This window comes from Rattus norvegicus, chromosome 1 (genome assembly GCF_021556685.1).
Source record: "Rattus norvegicus strain SHRSP/BbbUtx chromosome 1, alternate assembly SHRSP_T2T, whole genome shotgun sequence".
NCBI lineage: Eukaryota > Metazoa > Chordata > Mammalia > Rodentia > Muridae > Rattus > Rattus norvegicus.
The window spans coordinates 142,108,782-142,136,252 of NC_141534.1; the positions used below are offsets into that span (position 1 = coordinate 142,108,782).

Sequence of the window (27,471 nt, forward strand, 5' to 3'; positions counted from 1 at the left end):
TTGTTGTTGCATTTATTATATTATCTTAAACCCCTGAGAGTTTTGTTTTGAAATTGTGAACTACTTCCTCCTCCCCTTGCTCCCTGCAAAAATCCAGAGGATGTTGTTTTGTTTGTTGCTTGAGGAGTTTGCTGAAGGACTGCCGTGCTATAACCTGGGCCAAGGCCCTGTGGGCTGCTGCTCCTCTCTGAATCTGTCTCAGGGGCAGGGCTTGGTGACAGCAGGCTCCAGGGAGACAAGGAGCAACACACACCTCACCCCAGGATCTGATTTCCCCACAGGGAGGACACCAGGCTGTCTTGCAGGAAAGGAAGTTCTCTGTGTTTAGGGAAGGAGTCTGGTGGGAAATAGTGTGTCTGGCTTTCACCCTGTGACAGCCAGCTGCAGTCAGCAGGTTTTTGTGCCCCCTGTTATAATGTGAGCGATAAGAAAGGTTTCTCGGAAGGAAGCTTAAGTATTATAAAAAGAAAAATGTGAAGACTAATAACATAAGTCATCTAAATCCAGGCATCATTGAAGAGCAATGACTGTTATATCTTCCCAAGTTAGACCGTCCAGAGGTCTCTCAATGCCCCAGTGCCATTTTCCCAAGGCACAGTAGCAAGGCCTGCTGAGGGACAGGTGCATCCTAATTACTTCTGTCCCGTCCTACAGTTGAATTGAATCTGTCTGGTGGTTAATCCTTCTCTACTTCTTTTGCACATTGCATTTGTTACACAGCTCTTCTGTTCTCCCTGCCATGCCTTATTACTGCATGACATGGGGTAGTGTATCCAGCCAGGCACCTCTGTCCTCGGTTCTCTGTGCAGCATTGAGGGCTACCATCTTTAAATTGGCACTTGGTTGGCTTGATAGTTTCAGATAACATTTTTTGATTTGTGTACCTGTACAATGTGGTTTGAAGCCAGAGCCTCAAGCATTGAGGTATACTTCTAGCCCCTGAATACTTTTTAATGTTTTATGTAATTGGCTATTTGTATTTCTTTTATAAATTGATAATTTGTGTTTCTGAACTATATTTCTTATTTTCCCTTTTATTTTCTTCTAGGTCTTTTATGGGATTTTTTTCCTTTTTATTATTTTGTTGTCAGGGGTTTTTTATTATTATTTATTTATTTATTTTATGTATGTGAGTACACTGTAGCTATCTCCAGACACACCAGAAGAGGGCATCGGATCCCATTACAGATGGTTGTGAGCCACCATGTGGGTTGTTGGGATTTGAACTCCGGACCTTTAGAAGAGCAGTCAGTGCTCTTAACACTGAGCCATCTCTCCAGCCCCCTTTCTTATTATTTTACTGTATATGTGTGGAAGCTTTGCCTACATGTAAGTTTGTGAACTACTTGCAACTACCTACATGTAGTACCTGCATAGGCCAGCAGAGGGCAGTGTATCCCTGAACCGAGTTACTCAGTTGCGAGCTGTCATGTGGGCATTTGGAATAGAGCCCAGGTCCTCTGGAAGAGCAGCCAATGCTCTAAAGAGCCATCTCTCCAGCTCTTACACTTGTAATTTCAATGGGCTACATTGTATTTTGGTGAAGTTTATGTATGAGCCAAGGTTGCTAACTTTTTAAGTTTTCCAGAAATGACAGTTTTCTTAGAGAAGTTAATTGAACATGTTTCCTTTGGCTTTGATCATTCATAAAATTAATATAAATTTTAAGGGAATTTTTTTAACTTTGGCTAAGTACTATTTTTATGTTAATCATTTTATGAAGTGGAAGCTTTGTGTAGTACCTTTTATAGGGGAATACACATGTGCACATGCACATATCATTAATCTTGGCTGCTTGCACTCAGTTACTCTTGGTTCTTTCAGTTTTCAAAGATTTCGTTAAAATGTAATTTGTGTTGTGTTCTAACGATGTGACCATGTGATGTGGTAGATTCGGGCGCTCAGAAACACTGAAATGAATGTTTATTCCTTTGCTAGCAGGTTGTCCAGAGCATTGTGCACCTCCACGAGCTCCTTACCATGCTGCAGGTATGTGTGCCATCTCCAGCTATATGCTTGCTCCTTTGAGAACACAGCCCAGACATTCTGTCGGCCTCAGTCTCTGGGGCTTGTGAGTTTTGTGTTGATAAATAAGCCTATGAAGATAGGCTTCCAATTAAGGAAATGAAGACATTATGGCGTGTGGGGCCTTCCTTCCCCGGAGGCTGTCTCACCTTAGAAAGCCCTTCCTTATTCCTCTCTGGTATTTGTATAGAGTGGCTCTCAGGCACTTCAGTACTTCCCAGGGACAGTCCTTATTCTGTTCCCTTTCTTTCCTGAAGAGTTTACCTGTCTCCTTCCTACCTTCTCCCTCCTATACAACACACACACACTCATCCCACCCCATAGTATCACGAGTTTCAGGAAACGTATGCCTATGACTAATGAGGTGGTTCAGCAGGGTAACATGCCTGCCTTGACAACCTCAGCCCATTCCTCAAGACCCACATGGTAGAAGGAGAGATCTGACTCCCACTCGTTGTCCTCTGACCTCCACATGCTACCTTTGGCACATGCATGCTTGCACATACTAGATAAATTGAAATATAAAGACCAAACCCTTAAAACATACGGGGAGAGTCATTCTGTCCCAGTGCTCCTAGAGTGGGGTCAGGGCGGGACCTGGAGGTTGCTTTTCTCCTAGACCTCCATTCCATGACTGTTCCCTATGCCATGACAGGGTGTTGTGCTACAACAAGACAGCTACATTGAGGACCAGAAGCTGGTGCTGACAGAGAAGGTACTCACAAGGAGTGCATCCCGCCCCAGCTCTCTCATTGAGCAGGAGAAGCAGCGGAGCCTGGAGAAGCAGCGCCAGGACCTGGCCAACCTGCAGAAGCAGCAGGCACAGCACCTGGAGGAAAAGCGACGACGTGAACGTGAGTGGGAGGCCCGTGAGCTGGAGCTTCGAGACCGAGAGGCCAAGCTGGCTGAGCGGGAAGAGACAGTCCGTCGTAGGCAGCAGGACCTGGAGAGGGACCGCGAAGAGCTCCAGCAGAAGAAGGGCACTTACCAGTGTGATCTAGAGAGACTACGGGCTGCCCAGAAACAGCTGGAACGGGAGCAGGAACAACTGAAGAGGGATGCAGAGCGGCTCAGCCAGAGGCAGATGGAGCAGGACCTTTGCCAGGTACCCAAGAGCCTGTGCTAGGCCACGAGACAGGGAGGAGAGGGCTTCTACTGTGAAGACCAGATAGTGATGGAGGGCGACTATAGGCATCCTTCCCTGAGAGTCACATGAAAGTAATCAGAAGAGAAATCTGTGCTGAACGCAGCTTTGCTTTACCCTGGACTCAGGGAGGAGATGAGTCTCACTCCAGGAGATTGAGGAGGGTGGCAGAGATGTTGGGAGTATAGCACAGAGAAGGTAATGGAAGCCTGAGAGTGGCCTTGTCCTGTGTAGCACATGGTAAGTCAGGCATGTGTCGCTACAAACAGAAAGCATAGCGAGGAGAAATGGCCCTTGACCGACATGCCTGCCAGGAGTCAGCAGTGAGTAGCTCTGCTACAAGATAAAGGGTCTGTTCAGAGGATCAGCAGGGGTCAGTGACATGGAAGAGCCCAGCAAGCGGTAGAAGGTGGTCACCTCTCTTGTGCACAGATGATGTATCTTGGGCAAGGAACTCTAGTCAGCTGCACTCTGTATAATGCCTGAATTGTTTGATGCTGTTGCACTCTCTCTTTTCTGTGCAGCTGCTGCTTGTTCAGGAAGGCTCTCTGTCATTGAATATGCTGCCTCTGATGTTACTGTAAATGGGATAATCTGATTGCCCCAGGAACATGGACCCTGGAAGTAGATAAATGGCTTGGGAGTGTGCACATCTCACTGTCTTTTAAAACTGTGCTCATACTGCCCTTTAATTGACCTTGGACAATGAAAGAAAACTGAAGTGATGCCTCCCACAGTCAGGGACAATGTGCCTTCAGGAGAGCCTCTCAAACACTGAGCTAGGAGCAGGTGGCTCTGTGGCATTTACCATCAGAAGGGTGGATCCACTCAGTCCTACTAAGATCAGCAGGACTTTGACAAGGGTGGGGTGTTACTGTCAGTTCTTTAGAATGTACCACCAAGATGCTGGTGGCTTCTGGTTTAAATGCCTTCTCTTGTACATGTGCAGGTTTCAAATAAACATGGCAGACTGATGCGGGTCCCGTCCTTCTTGCCCAATTCGGATGAGTTCTCCTTGCTGTCTACACCTTCTATAACCAAATCGGGCTCACTGGACTCAGAACTCTCAGTGTCTCCTAAAAGGAACAGCATCTCTCGGACACAGAAAGATAAGGGGCCTTTCCATATACTGAGCTCAGCCAGCCAAACAAAAGTACCAGAGGGGCAGAGCCAGGCCCCGTCCAGCACCTCCACTTCCACCCGACTCTTTGGATTATCTAAGCCAAAGGAAAAGAAGGAGAAGAAAAAGAAGAGCAAAGGAAGCCGCACTCAGCCTGGTGGTGAGTTGTCAGAAAGGGTGGTGATGGGCTGAAAAAACCCACAATTCAAGTGTACAGCGGTCAAGCTGGCTACTGCCCACCAAGCCTGCTTGCCAAGAATGCTTGTTCAGGGATCTCAGAGATGACCCATGTGGTAAAGTAGTTGCCATTCAAGCATAAGGACCTGAATTCTCTCTCCAGAGATGGGAGACAGAGGCAGGAGGATCCATCAGCTCACCCACAAGTGAGTGTGCATTGGTGAGCTCCGGCTCAGTGAGAGAGCCTGACTCCAGAATAACAGTAGGCCTCTGGCATCCCTGCACAGGGGACTCGTGGAAAACATGCTTGTGCAAGGGCTGGACAGATGCCTGAGGCAGAGTACCACCCTTACAGGTCATTCCAGCCCTCACTGCTGTGCTAGGCCTAGGAAAGCAATGACAGCAGCAAGCCTGGGTGTTGAGCCTTTAGATGGAGGAGTCTCTAACTTCTCATGTCCCCAGGAGAAGTTAGAAACTGCAGCTGAGAGCTCCTCTAACGGAGCTCATGGAGCCTCCCTGTTTGTACTTCACATTGTCCTGGGTCCTGTGCTGTGCCTTCACATTAGGACTGAGCGCTCTCTTCTGTGTGGGAGGGAGATTTCTGTTTCTTAGGCCTAGTCACAAACATGAACACTAGTATGTGCCAAGAACCCCAGTTACGTGTTGCAGCATAGAAACCTGTAGGAAGTGACGTCAGAAGGGCCTTATTCTTACTCTTGGTTTCACGGTTGCAGATGGTCCTGCTCCAGAAGTACCAGCAGAGGGTGAAGAGATCTTCTGTTGACCCATTTCCTCTGCCAGGGCAGCTGCCTTCCAACCCTGACCTGACAGTGGAGCTGCCGGGGCACTCCTGCTGCCCCTGTGCACAAGTCTCTTACACTGGACGCCCACTGCCCCTCAGCGTCCAGTCCTCCTGAGCTACCCCAGGTCCTGGACAAGAAGGAGCAGCACCTGTGTGGGGGGTGGGGACGGACACTCAGACTCCACTTCAGCTGTAACCCGTGACTGCCCAGGGCTTGGGTGGGCCTGGCCTCACTCAGGTGTTACACTGAAGGTAGTGACCCTAGAAGTATAGAAGAGTTTGAGACATGTCGGGATTTCCCAAAAGCTCAGAGGGTTTTTCCAAATGAGGTCTGCAGCTCTGCCTTGTATTTGGGGGAATCCAACCAGAGTCAAGGAGCAGATAGTGCCAACTTTGTGTACAGTGACCGTCTTCATGGACACATGGAGCACACAGCTGTGTACACAGTTCTTCTCAAACATCAGGAGAGCTTAGCCCAAGGGCAAGCATCTACTGACCAGGTGGCACCCTGTGGTCCTCTGAGACTGGGTCCCTTGAAATGGTCCCTGTGCACACACCACCCATCTCTGTATGTATTCCTCATTTCCTTTCAGGAAGAACAACAAACACTTGTGAAACAGCAAGAGGCCTGATGTGCACGGACGAGCATAGTCTGCAGTGCCTGTATCTTCTCCACACTCTAGGCTGAGCTCTCTGACTTCATAATCAGATCAGGAAGAAATATACTGCCTGCCCTAGATGCCTGTCTACATGCTCTGGGCACAAAGGAAGTAGAGGGGACTCTTCACCACTGTCCCCAGTATGACATTTTCTAGTTGTTACTGGACCTCGCTATGGGAAAGTGTGTAGCCTGTTAATGCTCCCAGCCACCTGCCTGGGTCTCGCCCTGAGGCTTCTCTGGGATTACTGACGAAAAGTAGGTTCCAGTTCAGGAGTTAAGTCTTTCTAGTGGTTTTGCCAATACCAAGAAGGGAGCTGGCCCTGAGGCATGGCTGTGTGCACGCCCCTCAGCCACAGGTCCTCCTCACATACGGTTTTCAGATGCAGTTTGCTTGGTTGCGCTCTTCTTACCCTTGAAGCTGTCAAGTGCTGCTTGTCTCTCCTCTCGCCCTCTGTCTCCATGCGTTGATCTGTGCATGCTTGAGGCCTTCACCAGCTCGTGTGTGCAGGACAGTTCATTGGTAATGTTCCCTCCAAGGCTCGTTTACTCCCCGGGAGGGACACACTAAGGTCTGGGCTTCACACGTGGCCTTCAGTTCCTGGTTTTGCCCTCAGAAGCGTTGTGCAGAAACAAACCTGTAACTTGGTGCTTGTTGATGACCTGCGAGCTGGTCTTGCAGGGACAGATCTTTCAGTTTACTTGGAAGAGTCCTGGTTTAAATTTTTTAGCCTAAATTTGTTTTATTTATTTTGTGTTTGTGTTTTATTTTATTCTGAAAGTGAACCAGTACTGGCCCAGCAGTTTAAACCATCTTTTCAGTACAGAAAATGAAATGTCTCCGCAAGTGCATGAAGGTCCTGAGGGAAACTGAGGTTAGATGGGAGCTGCGCCCTTCTGTCCCATGCCCATTTTTTTTTATAAGGAACGTTTGTTCTTTTTTGGAGATTTTTAAAGTTGCCCCATTGGCTACTTTTACCTCTCTTTGACAAGGTTGGTTTGGCTCTTTAAAGCTGGGTGGGGTTTTGTTTCGTTGGTTGGGTGTTTCTTTTTCTACTAAAACTATGGTGTATACTTCCCTCAAGCACCTTAACAGCAAGAAGTTAGTCACTTCCTTCTCCAAGTCCAGCTATGACTTCTCCAGCTGTCACAGTAGAGCCTGCTGTGCCTCAGTGCACCACAGGGTTTGGCTGGTTGGCCTTGTCCCTGCCTCTGAACAGCCTCTTCAGGGGGAATGTGCCCTTCCTTCCACAGCCAAGCACTTCCACTTAGGGGAAGAGCCTGACTCCCACCTAGATCTGACAGAAAATCAAACCAAGTCCTGCCCTCCTCCCTGTGCAGGAGGCCAGTGACCGCCTCCAGGTTCACTCTGACCCACACAGTGAGCCACTGTGCAACCTAGGATGGCCTGCCCCAGTTCCCTCTACACCCAACCAGCTATGTTGTGTTTTGCTTGCTTTGGTTGTTTTTAAAAACCAGTTTTACTTCTATCCACATTCCCCAAAACAATGGTCAGTGACAGTTGGGAGGCCTTAAAAATCAAGACAGCATCCACTGAGTGCCCCTAGGCTGCCCAGCTTCCTCCGGGAAGAGAACCATTTGCCAAGAACTGTTTCACCTGCCTGCACCACCTGGTCCCCTCAGAAGTCTGTCACGCTTGGGGAGTTGCTGCTTGTGCTCTTGCTTAGGACCCCAAAGACTGCTGTGGCTGAGTCAACAGCCTTCTGTGGAGTCTCTAATATGAGAAGGGTGGTTTTCTAGGGACCAGGTTGTGTCCTGTCCTGTTCCCCATTCTGAGAAATCATGATTTTATATCAAGCTAAAGAAATTATTGCTTTGGGGGACAGGTGGAAATTGACCCCAGCCTTGTGTAATCCAGTGAACTTTCTGAAAGATTGTATCTTCTCTCAAAAATTATAATCATCTCAGTAGCTGTCGTCCCATCTGGGTGACATGTGCACTTTAAATGACCTCTCATCAGCTGGCTTCATCTTTGAGACAATCAAATCTGTAACGGTTTCCTTAGAGGATGGAGAGGGTTAGGATAAAGACCCGCCAGCATGACCCCACCATGCTCTCATGGAAGTTCCTGCAGGGAGGAAGCCCTCACCATGATTGATTGGTTTTTTTTTTTTTTCAGAAGGTACGAACTGAGTCTTTTGAGGGTCACACCACTAGCGCTGCCCTTGGCTAGTTCCGCCCACCCCTTGCTGGTTCTTCCCAGCCTCCCTCACAGCAGTAAGTTCAGGTGTGTTGATCCCTTCAGGGTAGCATGAGTACACACAGGCTTAGTAAAGGACAGACCTTGGCCCACAGACCAGAGTTTGCCCAGAGTCCTCCTCTCCATATGAGTTTGTAAGGTCTCTTCCTGTCCCTGAGGCTCTGTGACCTCACCCATTGTTTTTGCCAAGGCTCTTGGTATTTCATTGGACTTAAGTTGCCTTTGACCTGTACCCAGAAGACAGTCCTGAAGTGTGGGCTTCCTTGTCTGGACACCTGCATGGGTGCCCTTAAGTGAAGCAGTGACACACACACACACACACACACACACACACAGCAGTGACACACACACACAGCAGTGACACACACACACACACACACACACACACACACACACACCCCGGCCATCGCTGCAGAGAACAAGGGCACAGTGTGTTCAGTTTCGGCTCCCTGTTTTCTTTCATGTAGCCTAACATTCCTAGTTAACTAGACTTTGGAGTCTGCTGCCTGCTGGCCGGGTGGAGAAATGTAAAGTGTTCTAATGCTGCCATAAAGTGAGCAGGGAGGGGTGGCAGAGGCCTTTTCCTGCACTCACGGGATTTAATTTGTCAAATGATTGACAGGTCCTGAGTTACTTCTCCATCTCAACTAAGGTATAAAGTGGGTGGCCCCCACTACCGCAAGTGTGCCCTGTGGAGAAACCAGGCAGGTGCTGCTACTGCCACAGACCCCAGAGGGCCTCTGCAGGAAGCACAGAACCTATGCCTTAGAACCCTCCCAGCCTCAGCTGCCCTGCCTTGGTTGCCACCTGCTGGGATGGGCCTAACCCAGCGGGTTCGTCTCAGGTTTGCCCCTGAGGCCTAGGCTGTACAGAAGGTGGGCAGGATACACCTATACCTCTGTTCTTGTTGTCTCCAAATGCTGTATGAACATTTCTGTACTAAGCCTATTAAGTAAAAAGTCGGGTTCAACCCAAGCGCTGTATAGTAATTTGTAATTATGTATAAAGTGAAGCAGTTCTGAACTGTAAAGATTTTCAGTGTGTTTTCTGGAAATTTGCCACAACATACTGGCTTTGTATTTTATTTATCATCCTTTGTAGTTACTGGCTTCCGAGTCTTGTAAAGTCCCCCTCAGACCTTTCAGAAATAATAAATGTCCTTTGAAATCTTGACCTCTGCCGGGATGTATTTGTGGTAAGGGAGTGGAGTATTCACCTCCCCACCCTGGCAAGCCATCTGTTTCTGTGCTGTTGGGAACAGGGAGTAAGGAGGAGTGGCCTCCCACATCAAGCACAGCCAGGAGCTTGCCCCAGACCCCCAGGTCACTGAGGCATTTACCTTAAGAGTCAGCACAGTAAGGTTCAAGCTGCCATGTTGTCGGCATGTTTCATCTTGGTTGTCTCAGCCTCGGGGAGCAGGCTCTGTGCTCGTGGAACACTGCAAGGACACGCCAGGTTAGACTGGTTGGGCCACACACACAGCTTGGACTGCTTGCCCCAGGCCTATTGTCCTACTGACGCTATGAGTCTCATCCAGGCAGATCAATTACAAGGCTCTTTGGTCCCTCTTGACATTAAGGAAAGGCACCATCTAGTGGCACAGAAGCCATGGGCAAAGTTCCCTAGGATCCTAACTCAGCTGCCTTGATCCTAACAACCAGCAAAAGAAATACTCTGCCAGGCTCTCCAAGGTCCCACTCTGCCCATAAACTTGGAAGTGCATACATTTTTTAGCAGAGGCATTTGTAACCTTAGCAATAACCGTTCCTCCTTCAAGTCCCTTGAACACTGAACACTGACCCCTTTTCCACATCAACTGCCTTTGGCTGTCTTACTCCCCCACCCGAGCATCCAGCTTGGCTCCTCTGTCCCACCCCAGAGGGTCTGATTGCAGACTCTCATCTTGAACAATGGTTCCCATGAACAAGACTCTTGTCCTTGGGTCAAATCTAATGGGGGTGAGGGGGAGAGACACAAAGCGCTGGGCTTCAAGAACCCTGGATAGCCATTCTATAGGATTACCCTCCTGCTGGTCCCAAAGGGAGGACCGACCATTGGACATAGGGCCTCCACCACAGCACAACCCTGATGTGTGAACGTGGCCATGGCTGTTTGGAGGTCCCTATCCCAAGGGACTGCCCATGGCTAGGGTAGCCAGTAGCATGTTTTCTATTAGGGACCTTCAGAGAGGCTCTGCCTAAAAAGCCAGCTTGACTGCTTCACACAGCCCCCACAGTGGGGAAGGGACATGAGGAAACCACAAAGACTACACATCCAGGGAAGGAAGAGCTTGCAAATGAGAAGGCAGGTTGCCATTGCTGGTCTTAAGATTTCCTTGACAGCAACAACAAACTGAGCATAGCAACAAGCTGCAGACATAAGATCCCAGGGGTCCTGCACTAGGGCCTGGAATGTACCTCTTAGACACACATGTTCTGCCATCCAAGGGTGCTCCTGAGCCATTAGAAGTGGAAATGTCTCAGCACCTTGTGTTACCTTCTCCAAAACTGACCATATAATCCACCACAAAACAGGCCTCAACAGACACAAGAAGATAGAAATAATCCCATGCATCCTATCAGATCACCACGGACTAAGGCTTGACTTCAATAACAACAAAAAAATGACAGAAAGCCCACATACACATGGAAGTTGAACAACGCTCTGCTCAATGACAACTTGGTCAAGGAAGAAATAAAGAAATTAAAGACGTTTTAGAATTTAATGAAAATGAAGGCACAACATACCCAAACTTATGGGACACAATGAAAGCAGTGCTAAGAGGAAAACTCATAGCTCTGAGTGCCTCCAAAAAGAAACAGGAGAGAGCATACATTAGCAGTTTGACAGCACATCTAAAAGCTCTAGAACAAAAAGAAGCAAATACAACCAAGAGGAGTAGAAGGCAGGAAATAATCAAACTCGGGGCTGAAATCAACCGAGTACAAACAAAAAGGACTATTCAAAGAATCAACAAACCAGGAGGAGCTGGTTCTTTGAGAAAATCAACAAGATAGATAAACCCTTAGCCAGACTAACTGGAGGTCACAAAGAGTGTATCCAAATTAACAAAATCGGAAATGAAAAGGGAGACATAACAGAATCCAGAATCTGAGGAAATTCAAGAAATCATCAGATCCTACTACAAAAGCCTACATTCAAAAAAACTGGAAAATCTGGAGGAAATGGACAATTTTCTAGACAAATACCAGGTACCAAAGTTAAATCGGGAATAGATAAACCATCTAAACAATCCCATAACTCCTAAAGAAATAGAAGCAGTTATTAAAATTCTCCCAACCAAAAAGAGCCCAGGACCAGATGGGTTTAGTGCAGAATTCTATCAACCTTCATAGACCTCATACCAATTCAGTCCAAACTATTCCACAAAATAGAAACAGACAGAGCACTACCAAATTCCTTCTACAAAGCCACAATTACTCTTATACCAAAATCACACAAAGACCCAACAAGGAAAGAGAATTTCAGACCAATTTCTTTCCCTTATGAATATTGACACAAAAGTACTCAATAAAATTCTGGCAAATTGAATCCAAGAACTCATCAAAATGATCATCCATCATGATCAAGTAGGCTTCATCCCAGGGATGCAGGGATGGTTCAATATATGGAAATCCATCAACATAATCTACTATGTAAACAAACTCAAAGAACCACATGATCATTTCATTAGATGCTGAGAAAGCATTTGACAAAATTCAACACCCCTTCATGATAAAAGTTCTGGAAAGATCAGGAATTCAAGGCCCATCCCTAAACATAGTAAAAGCCATATACAGCAAACCAGTAGCTAACATTAAACTAAATGGAGAGAAGCTTGAAGCAATCCCACTAAAATCAGGGACTAGACAAGGCTGCCCACTCTCTCCCTACTTATTCAATACTCAAAGTTCTAGCCAGAGCAATCAGACAACAAAAGGAGGTCAAAGGTATACAAATTGGAAAGGAAGAAGTCAAAATATCACTATTTGCAGATGATATGATATGTACTTCAGTCACCCCAAAAGTTCCACCAGAAGTCTACTAAGGCTGATAAATGACTTCAGCAAAGTGGCTGGGTACAAAATTAACTCAAACAAACCAGTAGCCTTCCTCCACACAAAAGATAAACAGGCTGAGAAAGAAATTAGAGAAACGTCACCCTTCATAATAGTCCCAAATAATATAAAATACCTCAGTGTGACTCTAACCAAGCAAATAAAAGATCTGTATGACAAGAACTTTAAGTCTCTGAAGAAAGAAATTGAAGAAATCTCAGAATGCCTCCCATGCTTATGGATTGACAGGGTTAATATTAGTAAAACTGACCATTTTGCCAAAAGCAATCTACAGATTCAATGCAATCCCCATCCAAATTCCAACACAATTCTTCATAGAGTTAGAAAGAGCAATTTCCAAATTCATTTGGAATGACAAAAAACCCAGGATAGCAAAAAACTATACTTAACAATAAAAGTACTTCTGGGGGAATCACCATCCCTGACCTCAAGCAGTATTACAGAGCAATAGTGATAAAAACTGTATGGTATCTGAGACAGGCAGATCAGTGGAATCGAATTGAAGACACAGCCAGAGCATGTCAAATACAGAGGCGAATGCTAACAGCAAATCATCAAACTGAGAATGGGACCCCTGTTGGAGGAATTAGAAAAGGATTGAAAGAACTGAGGGGGCTTGAGACCCCATAAGAACAACAATGCCAACCAACCAGAGCTTCCAGGGACTAAACCACTACCCAAAGACTATACATGGACTGACCCAGGGCTCCAGCTGCATATGTAGCAGAGGATGGCCTTGTTGGGCACCAATGGAAGGAGGAGCCCTTGGTCCTGCCAAAGTTGGATCCCCAGTGTAGGGGAATGTTGGGGGGGGCATGGATGGGGAGGGGAACACCCTTCTAGAAGAAGGGAAGGGGGATGGGATAAGGGGCTTATATCCGGGAAACTGGGAAAGGAAATAAGATTTGAAATGTAAATAAAATATACCCAATAAAAGAAAGAAAGAAAGAAAGAAAGAAAGAAAGAAAGAAAGAAAGAAAGAAAGAAAGAAAGAAAGAAAGAAAGAAAGAAAGAAAGTGGCAAGTACAGACAGGAAAGGGCCTGGGGTGGTGAATACCCCAGCTTAGAAGGATGTGAACCAACTACTGCCCACAGCACCCCTGTGCCATCCCTGTTCCCAGGGTATCCAAGATACAGCTCCCCCACCAGCTTTCAAATGATAGTTACTCCACAAAGCTTGGGCTTCTCTTGGCTACTTCTTCCTGAAAACTATCTACCCCGCAGGGATCAGGGAGCTTCTTGAAACTGCCAGCAGAGAGCTAGGCCTCATTTCTCTCCTTTGTTTTCTTTGAGCCATCCTGACCATCAGGCCCAGACTCTGAATGAAGTGGGTGGGGCCTGGACCACCTCAAGCTGTGGTAGTTCCTGCCCTGTTTGAGCTCTGTCCTGGCTTCAGTATAGAAACATAAGTCAGATAAACCCTTTCTCCGTCAACTTGCTGTGGTCATTTTTTTTAATCATAGCAATAGAAACCATTGCTAAAACGTGTGTGTGTGTGTGTGTGTGTGTGTGTGTGTGTGTGTGTGTGTGTGTGTGTGTGTGTGTTTGTGCGTGTGTATGATGGGGGCGGGGGAGGGGCGCGACTTGTGCCATGAAGTGCAATGTGGATATCAGAGGACAACATTATGAAGTGAGTTATCTCCTTATACCTTTCCATGGTGGGCTCCAGAGATGAACTCTCAGGACTTCAGGCTTGCATAACAGGTCCCTTCACCCACTAAGTCACCTGTTGAATCCCTGTTATTTTTGAGACAAGGCATCACTAAGTAGTTCAAACTGGCCAGAAACTCACTATGTAGCCCAGGCTGGGCCTCAAACTCAAGAAAATCCCCCTGCCTCAGCCTCCCAAGTGCTGGGATTATGTTTGTAAGCCATTATGCCTAGTTGGGTTTTTAGACATTTCAAGGACCATGAGTTAGTCCATCATCCATTTTATGAAATACCCAGGACCTCTGGCAAAATCACAGTCATATTTAGGGTGGAATTTTCGCAGTTACTGGAGAAGTTGAAGATAGAAACAGATGTAATAATGCTTTGATTATGTATGCCCCCCCCCCCCATAGACTCCTGGTTGAATGCTTGGCCCCATAGGAACTGGCACTAGCTGCACACCGTAAGAGGTGTGGTCTTGTTGGAGTGGGTGTGGCTTGTTAGAGTGGGTGTGGCTTGCTGGAGGAAATGTATCACTGTGAGGGCAGGCTTTGAGATCTCATATAAGTCCAAACTATTCTTCGTGTGGCACAGTCCTCTGCTGCTGCCTGCCAACCAGGATGTAGAACTCTCAGCTTCTCCCGCACCTCTGAAACTGTGAGCCAGTCCCAATTAAGTGTTCTCTTTTATAAGAGTTGCCTTGGTCGTGATGTCTCCAGAGCAATAGAAACCCTAACTGAGACAGTGGGGTATGCCAGCCAGGAAGGCCTTGTAACAGATAGGAACCGAGGGATGCCAGGAGAACCTGGCTGCAAGGTCTACTTTGATTGTTAAGTTTGCACCTCAGCCATTCTGGGGGGAGTGGAGTTGTGAGGAGTTGGGGGAGGGGTGAAACCTAACACCCTTCCCCCTGCAAATGGCTCATAGCAGGTAGTGGTATGTTATCACAGGGGAGACATTAACATGGAACCTCGGGGATTCCAAATGTTCATTCTTTTTTTTTTTTTTAGGATTTATTTATTTTATATATGAGTACACTGTCGCTGTCTTCAGACACCCCAGAAAAGGGCATCAGATCCTAATTACAGATGGTTGTGAGACTCCATGGGGTTGCTGGGAACGGAACTCAGGACCTCTGGAAGAGCGGTCAGTGCTCTTAACCACTGAGCCATCCCTCCAGCCCTCACATGTTCATTCTTAAGAATGAACTTTTAAATAATAGTTCTGTCCCCTAATAACATGACAAGCATGTGTCTCTTAAGTCAAAATGACCTTACAGGTATAGCAGGTACAAAGCATAATGCCCCCCAATTAGAATGGGTCCCAATAGTAGCCCAAGCCTACCAGAAACCAACACCTAGGAAGACAAGGGTGCTAAAGAGATCCACTGTCTACCCTCAGGACCACAGGAGTCAACGGAGCTGCACACTGTTAGACCACACACCACTGGGGAAAACCAAACCAAAAGCTCCAGTCAGTTTCTATGGACTTCAGAATGCCACTTCTGTGAATGGATAGGTCTACGGATGGATGGATGGGTGGCTGATTGTGGTGGTTGATGTGACAAAATGAACAGAAAGGCATACAAAGACAGGCTATGCTGCTGGGCATTTGTCAATAGAATTCCAAAGGCACGGATGGCCCTTTCAGTGGCCTGTGCCTTGCTGTCTGCCTCCCCTCGGGACTACCCATTCTTAACATGTCTCTTGCTGCTCTGAAGCTTTTATAGTCTGGGCAATGCTGTGCTACTCTGGACTGGTGTCGACTGTGTCGTTCTGTTGTAAAATGGGGAAGGGGGAGAGGCAGCATGGGGAGAGCAGCCAGAGCAGTCACAGCACTGGGAAAGTCTTGGGACTCTTGAGTCCACAGCAGCCTCTGGGGTGGGAGCACTGTGCTGGCCTCTTCTCCCTAAGAAAGGTGACATGCTGATAAGAGTCCTGGAGCCCCAGCACAGGAGTAAACAGCCCTGTCTTTCACAGGGAGTAGGGAGGAAAATGCCTGACTGTGCATGGGCAAACTCTGCTCATGCCAGGGACCCTTTAAGAAAGAGTGTGTGACACGGTATTCACTCACTGATAAGTGGATATTATCCCAAAAGCTTGGAATACCTAAGAAAAAAATTCATAGATCATATGAAGCCCAAGAAGACGGAAGACCAAAATGTGGATGCTTCATTCCTTCTTAGAAGGTAAAACAAAATACTCACGGGAGGAGATACAGGGACAAAGAGTGGAGCAGGGACTGAAGAAAAGGTCATCCAGAGACTGCCCCACCTGGGGATCCATCCCATATGCAGCCACCAAACCCAGTCACTATTGCTGATGCCAAGAAGTGCTTGCTGACTGATATGGGTGTCTCCTGAGAGGCTCTGCCAGAGCCCTACTGATACAGATGAGAATGGTTGCAGCTAACCATTGGACTGAACAAGGGGACCTCAATGGAGGAGTTAGAGAAAAGACTGAAGGAGCTGAAAGGTTTTGCAACCTCATAGGAAGAACAACAATATCAACCAACCAGACCCCACCAGAGCTCCCAGGGACTAAACCACCAGCCAATCAGTACACATGGAGGGACCCATGACTCCAGCGACATATGTAGCAGAGGATGGCCTTGTCTAGCATCAATAGGAGGAAAAGCCCTTGGTCCTGTGAAGGCTCGTTTTCCCAATATAGGGGAATGCCAGGATGTTGCGGTTGGAGTTGGGTGGGTGAGAGTAGGAGAATCTTCTTAGAAGCAAGGGGGGGTATGGGAGAAGGGGGAAAAGGAATAACATTTGAAATGTAAATACATAAGATATCCAAGAAAAATAAAATTTAACAAAAAGAAAAGAAAAAAGGTCATGTGAGCATGAGCCAGCCGATCTGGACTCACTATATGCTCTGAAGAGCAGTGAACAGGAACACGCTTCCTTCAGCCTGAAGACTGGTGTCTGGTACGCCACAGAACACAGCTCTTCCTGCCCACAATCAGACTGTGACTCTGAGAGAAAAGCCTCCACATCAGAGAGCCGAAGGGAGCTTTTTGAATGGATACACTTTCTAAACACAAGACAAGGTCCTCTGAATTCTGGCTGTGACAACCACTCAGACAGAAGTGGCTACTACACTGGATTCTGGGTCATGGAAAAAACATTCATGCTAAGGAAGATACTATGAGAACTTCATGATTGGCTTCGAGCTTCCTGGCAGAAAGGCAGAACCGGATAGATGCCCTTCCAATGGAGTTTCTGTTGTCTCCAGAGAAGCTTGACTGGATTCTCTTTTCTAGGCATTTTTTCCATCACACATATAATTACACTCTCACACACCTTGGAGGAAGCGTTCTATGGGGCAAGAGAACATCATTAATGGAACCCCACGAAATTCTCTATCCTATTTGCTTAATTTCTTACAAAATCAATGTTGTCTTTCAAAGGATACACAAATAATGAATTGGCATGAGAGAAGGGGACCCTTCCCCTAGAAAGTTGTTGGTTCCTTAAGAAAACCTGTTCCCCACCCCCGACCACCATGCTGGGTACCAGGTCTTCCAGGTCCTGCCTAGAGATCTACTTGCTGAGGCAAAGACCCAGGGAGTGAGTGGTGAGCAGACATTCAGCCCCTCTGGCCCACATCAGCACAGAGTCTTGGCTCACTTCCCCGCTCAGGGCTTCGGGTATCATTTAACTCTCCCTTAGACAGAAGTGTGTGTGTGTGTGTGTGTGTGTGTGTGTGTGTGTGTGTGGGTGGGTGGGTGTGGGTGTGGGTGTGTGTGTGTAGGCCAGAGGTCAAGATTGGATATTGTCTTCATTTACTCTCAACCTCAGTTCTCATGAGGCAGGCTCTCTCATACCATCTGCTTACGCTGGCTGGCATGAGCAGATCATGTCTCAAGGGCTGGGGCTACAGATCCATGCCACTGCACAGGGCTTCTACCTGGCTGCTGGGGATCTGAACTCACACCCTCACTTTACCCACAAAGCCATCACCCAGACGGAGATCCACGTTTCCTTAGCGATGCTGTAGACTCAGTGACAAGAGGGGAGCCGCCTTCTTAGACAGACAGACAGACAGCCTTAGGCCAAACAATGGACAAGTGGGCTAGCCTCATGTGCAAAGACCTTGCCCTGTCACCCCTAAGCCCATCTCTTCTGCTACACTAGAGTGAACTTTGACCCAAGCTCATACTTGGGTCGAAAAGAGACCAAAGCACTGCCACAAAGTGCAGAGTTTGGGCAAAGGTGTCCGTGGTTGTGCTGATTAAACCACAACACACAGTGACAAAAACCAGTCTACCTTGTGGGTACACTCCAGGAGGCTGAGTCAGGAAAGAGTTATTATAGGGGCCCTGTACTTGGCCAAAGCATTGAGGGTACCAAGAATGGCTCACAATTGTATAGCATTTCCCAAAAAATAGGTGGGGCTTTGTATGTTCTAAAGAAGCTGTGTGCATCATCAATGAGGCAGTATCTCAACCGGTAGCCCAGGCGGGCTTAGAACTGTCAAGCTTATGATTCTCCTGCCTCAGCTTCCTAAGTGACTGGTTACAGGCCTGGGCCACCACACCCCTCTCCAGGTTTGTCTTGACTTCATCTTCCTCATCAAAGCCACTGAAACATTCTCAGGTGTACTCACTGAGGTTCAGAGACCTACAGAGTTTTTTCTGGGGACAAAGAGCTCATCGGGGAACCTCTGAGGTTCAGAGACCTAAACTGTCTTTTCTGGGGACACACAGCATGTCAGGGGCCCCCTGTCTCCAATGTGCAAATATTACAAAGTCAAATCCATGTGCTATGGTAGAAAGGGCACCAAAAACCCTGGCAAGGTTTTGAGGTGAGGGAAAAACGTGGAGGGCCGATAGCTGTCTGAGGGGACTAGAGTGTGGGAGACTCAGACTGAGGTAGGAGACCATCTCGGCTCTAGGATACGTTCACAGAGATGGATATGGGTGTGTGCCTATAGGTGTGTGTACCATGTGTGCTCCTGATACACACAAAGGCCAAAAGAAGGTGCTGGGTCCTATGACACTGTACTTGCAGGCAGGTGGAAGTCACCATGTGGGTTCTGGGACCAAACACTGATCCTTGTAAGTGCTCATAACCTCGGAACCACGGCGCCAGGATGATGCCTTCTGAGAAGCTCCATACATGGAATGGTCGCTCCAGTCTGAGTCAGTGACTCAGTGGCCCCTTGCGGTTTGACGTGCACCAGTCTGCATGCTGCTGATGCTACTGACGGTGAGAGCCATGCAGCAGTCACACCCCGGGCCATGGTAGTAGAGGCATCAGGCCCAGGACCTTGGCACCACCTCCTTGGGCTATGCTGAGTGAGGGGTGCCCAGGCTAGACCACCCAGCTCACACAGCTGCATCTAACCAGCACATACCTACTCCTGTGTTTACAGTTCAGGGTAATGGAAGGACAGTGGCCCATAGGGCATTAATGTAACCCATGAGGACCAACTGCCCTTTGTAAAACTGTGACCCAACAGTCACTGGGTGAACCATGAATAGCCTCACACCGCTGATATGGCTGGCACTTGCCCCTGGGGTCCCATGGTGCACAAGCCTGGCCAACTGAATGCAACTGTTTTAACACAGGGACTTGGGCGAAGGGGTGGGGTGGGAGGTAAGAGCCTCCTGCAATCCACAGGCAGCAGGCACAAACAGGCAGACTCTGGATCAAGAACTCACATAGCCAAGGCAGGATCAGAACCCAAAGGAGGTCAAGAACTTCCTCACTTTTATTAAGTTAGAAACTAATAAAAGCAACACCCATGCTCAGGCAAGCACCAGGGCTAGGTCCTCTGTGCTGTGCAGACTGATTGCTCCTGATGGCATAGTCCATGGGCCAAGAGCCTGCAATTCTCCAGCAAGGCTGACCCTGAGGTGGAATGGAAAACCAGCTGGACCTCAGGTGGGAGCAGTGTGTGACTAAGTCACTCAGCTAAGTACCAGGCTGAGCTTCCAGGAGCTTGATGGCTGGCCAAACCGGTCTGTACTGTGGCTCCACTTCTGTCAAGAGCAGAACCCACTCTGGATGCTCCATCCTCATGCAGCGATGGGAAGCCACCAACTATGGAACACTCCCCATCCTGGGTTGGAAACCAAGAGCACTAGACAAACAGGGGTGAGCGAGGAGTCCACACTGGCATCAGAAGATGGTGACTCTGCAAACCTAATGCAGGGGACACTGGGGAGGAACCCTTGAGAAACACATTCGGGAAGTTTCTTCGGATCCGTCTATCTGAGCTCAAGGAACAACAGGCAGGACTCAGGCTGTCAGCTGGGGCTGAAGAGGATAGCAGGTGTGATGGGAGCCTTAATGCTAGGCCCACAATGACAGAAATCCAACCTCCCTGCAAACTGCCGTGACTGTGGGGTCCCCCTGCCATTCAACTCATGTCTGACCTCTTAGGGAACAGGACACAGGACAGGGTCTCCACAAAGGAGCCCAGTACATTGGGAGGTATAACCTGCTGCTGTCCTGTGCCTCTGAGAAGTGCAGGCATCAGGCCCCTACCAGCTCTCAGGGGCCTAGAGTCCTGCTGGGGAACCCTAAGCAGTGTCTGACTGGCCACAGGCATCTGCCCTACATCTAAGGAAGCTTCTGGAAAGTCACCTCTTAGGGGGGTGAGTTCATTCTTGGCAGAGGGCACATGGATGATTTCCTCTTGACGGAAGCAGTCTGGTATCATCTGCTGATGGAGCTTGTGGGTCCCACCTGAGGCTGGGTGGCCCTGGGGCTTCTGTCCTTATAAAATATGTCTTCAGTTGGACTATGCTTCCGTGTCCAGGACACTGGAGCACCATCCCCAGCTCCCACAGACAGCCCTACAGTCAAAGGCTGTGCTGCTGGGGACAAGGGACCCCTGCTCCTCCCTGTTAGCCATTGTCAGGCCTGGGTTGTTGGTGACCTCAAGGCTTTGAGTGAATGTCATATCCACACCCAGGGTTGCTGGTGACAGCCCACGCCTCTGGACGCTTCTCTCCACACAAGCCTCTGGCAGCTTTGGGAACCGAGTACAGGTGACGCTGGAGAACTTCATTTCGATGCCTAGAGGTAAGGCCTGCTGGAGCTGCTGCTGCCGGGAGCTGGTGCTGTCAGCTTCTGACCCAGGCAGGAAGCAGCACACAGGCTGTGGGGTAAAGCAGAGGGAGAAGAATGCCCACACGGACCAGGCATGCACCAGCATGGTAAGCTCTGAGCAAATTCTTATGAAAAGACTGCTTGAGGCAGGGTCTCCCTCAGCATCGTCTGTGGTGGCCACTGAAGGCTGAACCACACACAGGCACAAGCCACAAGCCGTCTGGGAAGCCTGAAGTCTGCAGAATAACAGTACGATGTGTCCCCGTCTCAGCTTCATGGCTCTGAGCCCACACCTCATGCCCTGCCTGCCCCACATATCACCCACAGTCTGTCATGGCTGTGGTCTACAATGGACAGAGGGGCAGGGCTTAGTAAAGCACAGATTTCCTCTTCAGGTCACCAAATGTCCTGCCTTGACTTTCCCAGGAAGGCTAGGAAGGAAAGCTAACACTCATCCGTGACCTCACAGGGCAGGGCACAGCCACATCCAGGACTGTAACACAAACAGGTGGACAGCCTAGCTTCCATCTGCTGCCGGGGTCAAGATCAGCTGTGCTGTGGTACCCTCTCCTGGGTATGTCCCTGACGTCATACCCCATAGAGACCAGTGAGGTCACAAGTGAGGCCTCCATACTGGCTCACTCCCCATCTTGCCTGTACCCAAACTTAGGAAGGGAATGGAGGTAAGAAATGCCTTGGAATGAGCAAAAAGTTCACAGATCACAGACTTTCTTTTTTCAATATAGGGCTTCACTGTGTATCCCAGGCTAGCCTCAAACATGCAATGCTCAGCCTGTGGCTGCTGAGATAACAGGCATGTAAAACCACACCCAGCTCCATCACAGACCTATGGCAAGCATAGAGAAGAAGGGTGGCCACGTTAGCCTCCATAACAGATAACCCGTTCCAGGATGACTGTGGTGGGAACTGGGCAGTTTCACCACCGATCGGTGCCATCGAGACTGCTGTGTTCTACAGTAGGGAAATCCTGGAAGAGTTCAGGCCGGGGACAGAGCTGGACCTTTCCCAGGGCAGCAGCTCTGCCTTCCCAGGGGCAGAACATGGCAGGGGGGAAAGGTCAGGGCTTCTGAAACCCAAGCAAGGATAAAGCAACACTACAAAGGACCAGCGGGGGACCCTGGTCAGAAAGGAGCCAACTAGTAAGTGACAAGTCATATGTGGTGACAAATTGTGTAAGTAAAAATGTAAAGAAAGGCCAGGTGTGGTGTGCACACCTCTAATTCCAGCACTCAGAACGCTGAGGCAGGAGGATCTCTGTGTGTTTGAGGCCATCCCGGTCTGCAAAGTGAGTCCAGGAAAGCCAGGGCTCTGATTCACAAATACATTCTGCCTCAAGAAAAAACAAAAACAAAAAACAAAAAAGAACAAAGGAAAATGAAAACAACAAAAACAAAAAACAAAAAGAAGAGTCAGGCCTGGAGAGATGGCTCAGTAGTTAAGAGCAATGTCTGCTCTTCCAGAGGTCCTGAGTTCAATTCCCAGCAACCACATGGTGGCTCACAACCATCTGTAATGGGATGGGATGCCCTCTTCTGGCATGGAGCTGTACATGCAGACAGAGCAAACAATAAGCATGAAATAAGTAAGTAATTCTTTGGAAAAAAACACAAGAAAACAATACCAGTTTTCCCCACTGCATTCCTCACTCAGGTCCTTGTACTTTGCTCCTCTTGCCCCTCCCACCATCCCTCCTGCTGGTCTGCTCTCTCCTCACACAATAAATTCCTTCAGGTTCTGGCATACACGCACACAGGTAAAAGTAAATCTCTGGAAGGAAAAAGTAACACTGTCTTTCTCTCCACTCCCCACCCCAGTGCCCACCATTCCTGGACAGTTCACATACAAGTTCTAATCCCGAGACCCAAGTACAACCTGCTTTGGTCAGGACCGGTGAGGAAACACTGCAGCAGCCAACACCCCTCAGATGGCAGTGTCTTGGCGGAACCACATGCTTGTGGTAAGCGTCATCTTATTGACACCACTTTTGGATCACTCCCAGAGACCCAAAGAACTGTCACCATGCCACCAGTTACTGGGTCAGAGGGAAAACCCGTGGCACTGCTAATTAAGAGTCTGACCCAGAAGGACACACCATTTCATTCCTAGCTCAGGGGCCAAAACCAGTCCCACACCTTCACTGCCAGAGAAAGCCAGCAGTAATCCTGCCATGTAACTCAGATGAGAATCGGCAGCTCAGGGTAACTGCTGGTAGACAGCCTGTGTGCTCCCTCACCTAATCCGGCCTCGGCCTTCAGAGCAATCCCATCTGCACAGGTTGGGAAACCGGGCAGAGACATTAGCACATTTACCCAAAGGCCCACAGGGACGGGCGCAGAACCAGGGCTCTGGCTTCTATGTGAGCCCAACACGGCAAGGCCTGGGAAGACGTGGCATTGGACTCTAGATCTGACACACTTCCCTGAATAAGGCTGGAGAGGAAGGCCTCAGCCTGGCATGTCACTGGATTCAGGAATCAAGACTGCTATCTACACACAGAGCAACAACCCTGCCCACCCCCAGGCTCTATCCAGTTAAGCCAAGTAACACTGAATTGTGCCCTGCGCCCCAGGCGTCAGTGAATTCACTTCTATCCTGAGCTGGGTGTCAAGTCAGGACCTGCCTCGGGTCACTGCTTTCTGCATCCAAAAATGCTACCTTTGGGACAGGATGGGCCAGCTGCCCAGATAGAGCTGTCCACTAACCCAAGGGGATGTGTGGAATGGGCCAGCTTCTCACCAACGCCTGACATAAAAGCTGTGGGAGCCACACGCCCAGCCATGTACTCAGTCAAGATGTTCGGTGCACACCTCTGCCTGTGTCCTGCCCAGACCAACAGGCGCACTCAGGAGCTCTGCCATAAAGGAGAGAGTGACAGTAATGAGTGAGATTGAAGGTGGTAATCTCTGAACGATATCCCTGAAGCCTGGCATTTCCATGTAGTGAGTGCAGGGGCAGGCTGGGTGCTGCTTAAGGGGAAAAAAAATGGAGGCACTTGTCTCTCCTCTACCATGTGGATCCCAAGGATTGAATTGTGCTCTTCAGGCTTGATGGCAGGTACAGTTAACCCTTAAGCCATCTCGCTGGCCCCCAGCTCTTCTTAGAGCACAGGAAGAAGGTAGCCAGCACCACCTCCTGAGAGAACAATCACGTACCGACTGCCCCAGCATTTGCAGTCATGGTAATCTTCCTTCAGTTCACCTGGACAGGAGCACCCACGGGAGATGGATGAAGGGTCTCCAAAGAGCCTGGAGAGCCTCAGAGATCACAGTGGTCTGACAGCTACGTTTGGATGGGTCTCTGAGGTAAAGTAGTACTGCACACCTACACACACACACACACACACACACACACACACACACACACACACACATACACACACACGCATACACACACATCTACACACACACACCTAAACACACACACACCTACCTACACACACACCTACATACACACACACCTAAACACATACCTACACACACACCTACACACACACACCTACACACACACACGCATACACACACATCTACACACACACACCTAAACACACACACACCTACCTACACACACACCTACATACACACACACCTAAACACATACCTACACACACACCTACACACACACACCTACACACACACACCTAAACACACACACCTACACACACACGCATACACACACATCTACACACACACCTAAACCCACATCTACACACACACACCTAAACACACACACATACACACACACATACATACACACCTACACACACACACACCTACACACACACACCTACACACACATACACACACATACACACACACACCTACACACACATACACACACATACCTACACTCACACCTACACACACACATACACACCCCAGAGAGAGGAGGTGTGGGGAGAGAGGGAAGGAGAAATACTCACAGGCACTTGCTTTCCACTACTCAATCTGAGACTTCTTCCAGAACACTGGCTGAATTCTACTTACCGTAGCCTTCAATCTACTAAGATACGTGGTGCTGATTACAGGACATGAAGAAAGGCCAATCTCACCCAGATACAGCCTTTTCAGATAACCACGGCCACTTTTCCCTGACCAGTGGCGGTTTCTTTATGGGCCACTGAAGTGTGGAATCTGACCCATATCAATGAACTTTTGTACTCTGTACACATTCCCAACCTGCACCGTGAATGGATCCTTTACTCAGCAGAGTTTTGTAACCTGGTGTGTGGGTCACGTGGGAACCACTGCTTCCGGCCTTGTGCACTCAGGAGGAGGCAAGCAAGGCAGGCGATGTCTCAGGACTACTGTGAAAAGAATCTTTTGATCCGGGGGCCTCAAAGGAACTTCACTCTGACAGTGATTAGCAAAGCTTCTGCACATTAACCACACTTTCTCTGGAACCTACAGGAACTCTAGAAAGGCAGTATTGGGGGAGGATAACTGACACGCACACATCCAAGATGTGGTTGGACTCAGTATTCAAGATCAGCTAGCTGAGCCTGGGACCTCCTGCATCCCAAGCACCATGAACTGTGAGCCTTGCAGCCCACACTCACTTTCTTCCTCCCCAACCCCAGCCCACAGCACCTTGCAGTCACTGGGCAGCAGGAATCCCTCAGGTGCCCTCCAATGCCCAGCAGATCCATTGCTCCTCTGTCACTGTCAGAAGTCTCTCTCACCACAGCATCAACTCCCTCTCCTCCCAAATGACAGGCCTCCCTCCCTCAGCAAAGTACAGGGCCAAGCTTTGAGCATCCCAGCTGATATTTCCTGGTCTCTTCAAATTACATATGTTGGCATATTTATAACAAATACACAGATGCCCATAAACAGCCCCTCACTCAGAAACTTTTGCATGGTCAACCTCTCCCGCTCAAAGGCCTTCAATGGATTTGGGTGCTCAAGTCTTGTTCAACCCATTCCCTCCTCTCCAGATCTACAGCCTACCCCAGCTTCCTCCCCTCCCACCCTTCTAGCTCAAGTTCCCCCACAATTCCTCTGCCTCACAACCCCAGCTTCTTGGTTGATCAGCACCCTTTATACATAGTAGAGCCTGAGAAAATCAACTCAACAAGCATTTCCAGACACTTACTATGCCCTGCACCCATAGCAAGAGGGACGTCTGTCTGTCTCTTACAAGAACACAGCCTTTGTGCTGCTGGAGCACAGGGACCTTCTCCTGAGGGCCACCATGGTCTACTGCAGAGGACTGCAGACTGCGCTTAACTCTGTCTGCAGCTGCAAGGGCAGAATTCTGGGTCTCCTCGGCATGTGCTAGATGCTCAGTAAGTTCCACTGTCAGTACTGGGCACTGCAGTAAGAACGGACACGTCCAGACGCCTATCATAGACCCGCACAGCAGCTCCCACTGCTGGCCATAGTCCTTGAGGTGTGACTAGTATGTGGCATGCCTACATTTAAAACTATATTATTTTTATGTGTATGAGTGCTTTGCCTGAATGTGTGTTTATGGGCCAGCTGCTTGCCTGGGCCTTGGTGGCCACACGTGGGCATCAGCTTCCCTGGAACTGGGGTTTACAGACGGTTATGAGCAGCCATGTGGGTGCTGGGAACCCAATCCAGGTCATCTGCAGGGGCAGCAAATGCCCTTAACCACTGAGCCATTTCTACAGGCCCCATGTTTATAGTTCCCCAACCTTAGCCCTGGACCATAGCTGTATAGATTTCATTTCTGCCTACTTTTCAGTTGGCCTTGGCATGCATAATTATCCTATTATATCTGACTTTGCTATTTCTCTCTCCTTCTGCTCTGGTGAATTCTGTGAAACTAGATGTTCCTTGATGTAACGATTTTTTTTAAGATTTATTCATTTATTATATATAAGTACACTATAGCTGTCTTCAGACACACCAGAAGAGGCATCAGATCTCATTACAGATGGTTGTGAGCCACCATGTGTTTGCCAGGATTTAAACTCAGGACCTCTGGAAGAGCAGTCAGTGCTCTTAGCCACTGAACCATCTCTCCAACCCCATAATGATCCTTAAACAATCAAAACTTGAGGCATAGGGCACAGCACAGCACAGTCCTAATGGTCCAGGTGCACGCTGTGTGCTCTCATCTTGGAAACAATGCAATAACCGCACAATTGGTAGTTCCGGATGAATGCTTGACCTGCAAAGAAAGTTGAAGAAGTTATGAAGAAAATGAATTAGAGCCAATACTGCAACCCCGAGAAAGGAAAAAGTTATTGGAGTTATGAAATAAGTTTTGCAAAACATGTGAGAGTGGTTCCTAGATAAGCAAGTATAGAATACGTAAAATCATAAACTAGTAAATCTAGTCAAAACACTGGGACTCTGAGGAGAGTCATTGTGTGCAATGTGCAGAAGCAGAACGTTATGGGAACTGTGAGTCAAGAGTTAACTCTTTTTGGTCACTGCCTGGCAGCTTTGCCCATGTCATTTATCATTAGAGCTTCAGAGGAAAATGTAAGTAGCTGACCTTAGAGTTCTGAGCTCTGAAGTATAATAAGTCTTAAAGTTTA

At 48.4% G+C, this 27,471-nt stretch overlaps 1 protein-coding gene and 1 long non-coding RNA gene across 53 annotated transcripts in view; one reads left to right on the top strand and one right to left on the bottom strand.

Moving 5' to 3' along the window:
- Akap13 (A-kinase anchoring protein 13) overlaps nt 1-9,320 on the top strand; it is a 305,582-nt gene extending 296,262 nt beyond the window's left edge. For 31 of the 51 annotated variants that reach the window (XM_087655380.1, XM_087655382.1, XM_087655384.1 and 28 more), the window contains 4 exon segments: nt 1,939-1,989; nt 2,681-3,130; nt 4,119-4,449; nt 5,201-9,320. In XM_087655380.1, the coding sequence (XP_087511506.1) occupies nt 1,939-1,989; nt 2,681-3,130; nt 4,119-4,449; nt 5,201-5,250 (882 nt within the window). In that variant the 3' untranslated portion in view covers nt 5,251-9,320. 51 annotated transcript variants of the gene reach the window in all.
- Nucleotides 9,321-19,561: 10,241 nt separating this feature from the next.
- LOC147996848 (uncharacterized) lies at nt 19,562-25,133 on the bottom strand. Of its 2 annotated transcripts, none has more exons than XR_015651716.1 (2): nt 24,947-25,133; nt 19,562-20,991 (listed from the first exon to the last, which is right to left on the bottom strand). It is a non-coding gene; the product is annotated as an uncharacterized LOC147996848 (long non-coding RNA). The 2 variants fall into 2 exon arrangements; XR_015651717.1 differs by lacking the exon at nt 24,947-25,133 and adding an exon at nt 22,836-22,958.
- Between the last annotated feature and the right edge of the window lie 2,338 nt (nt 25,134-27,471).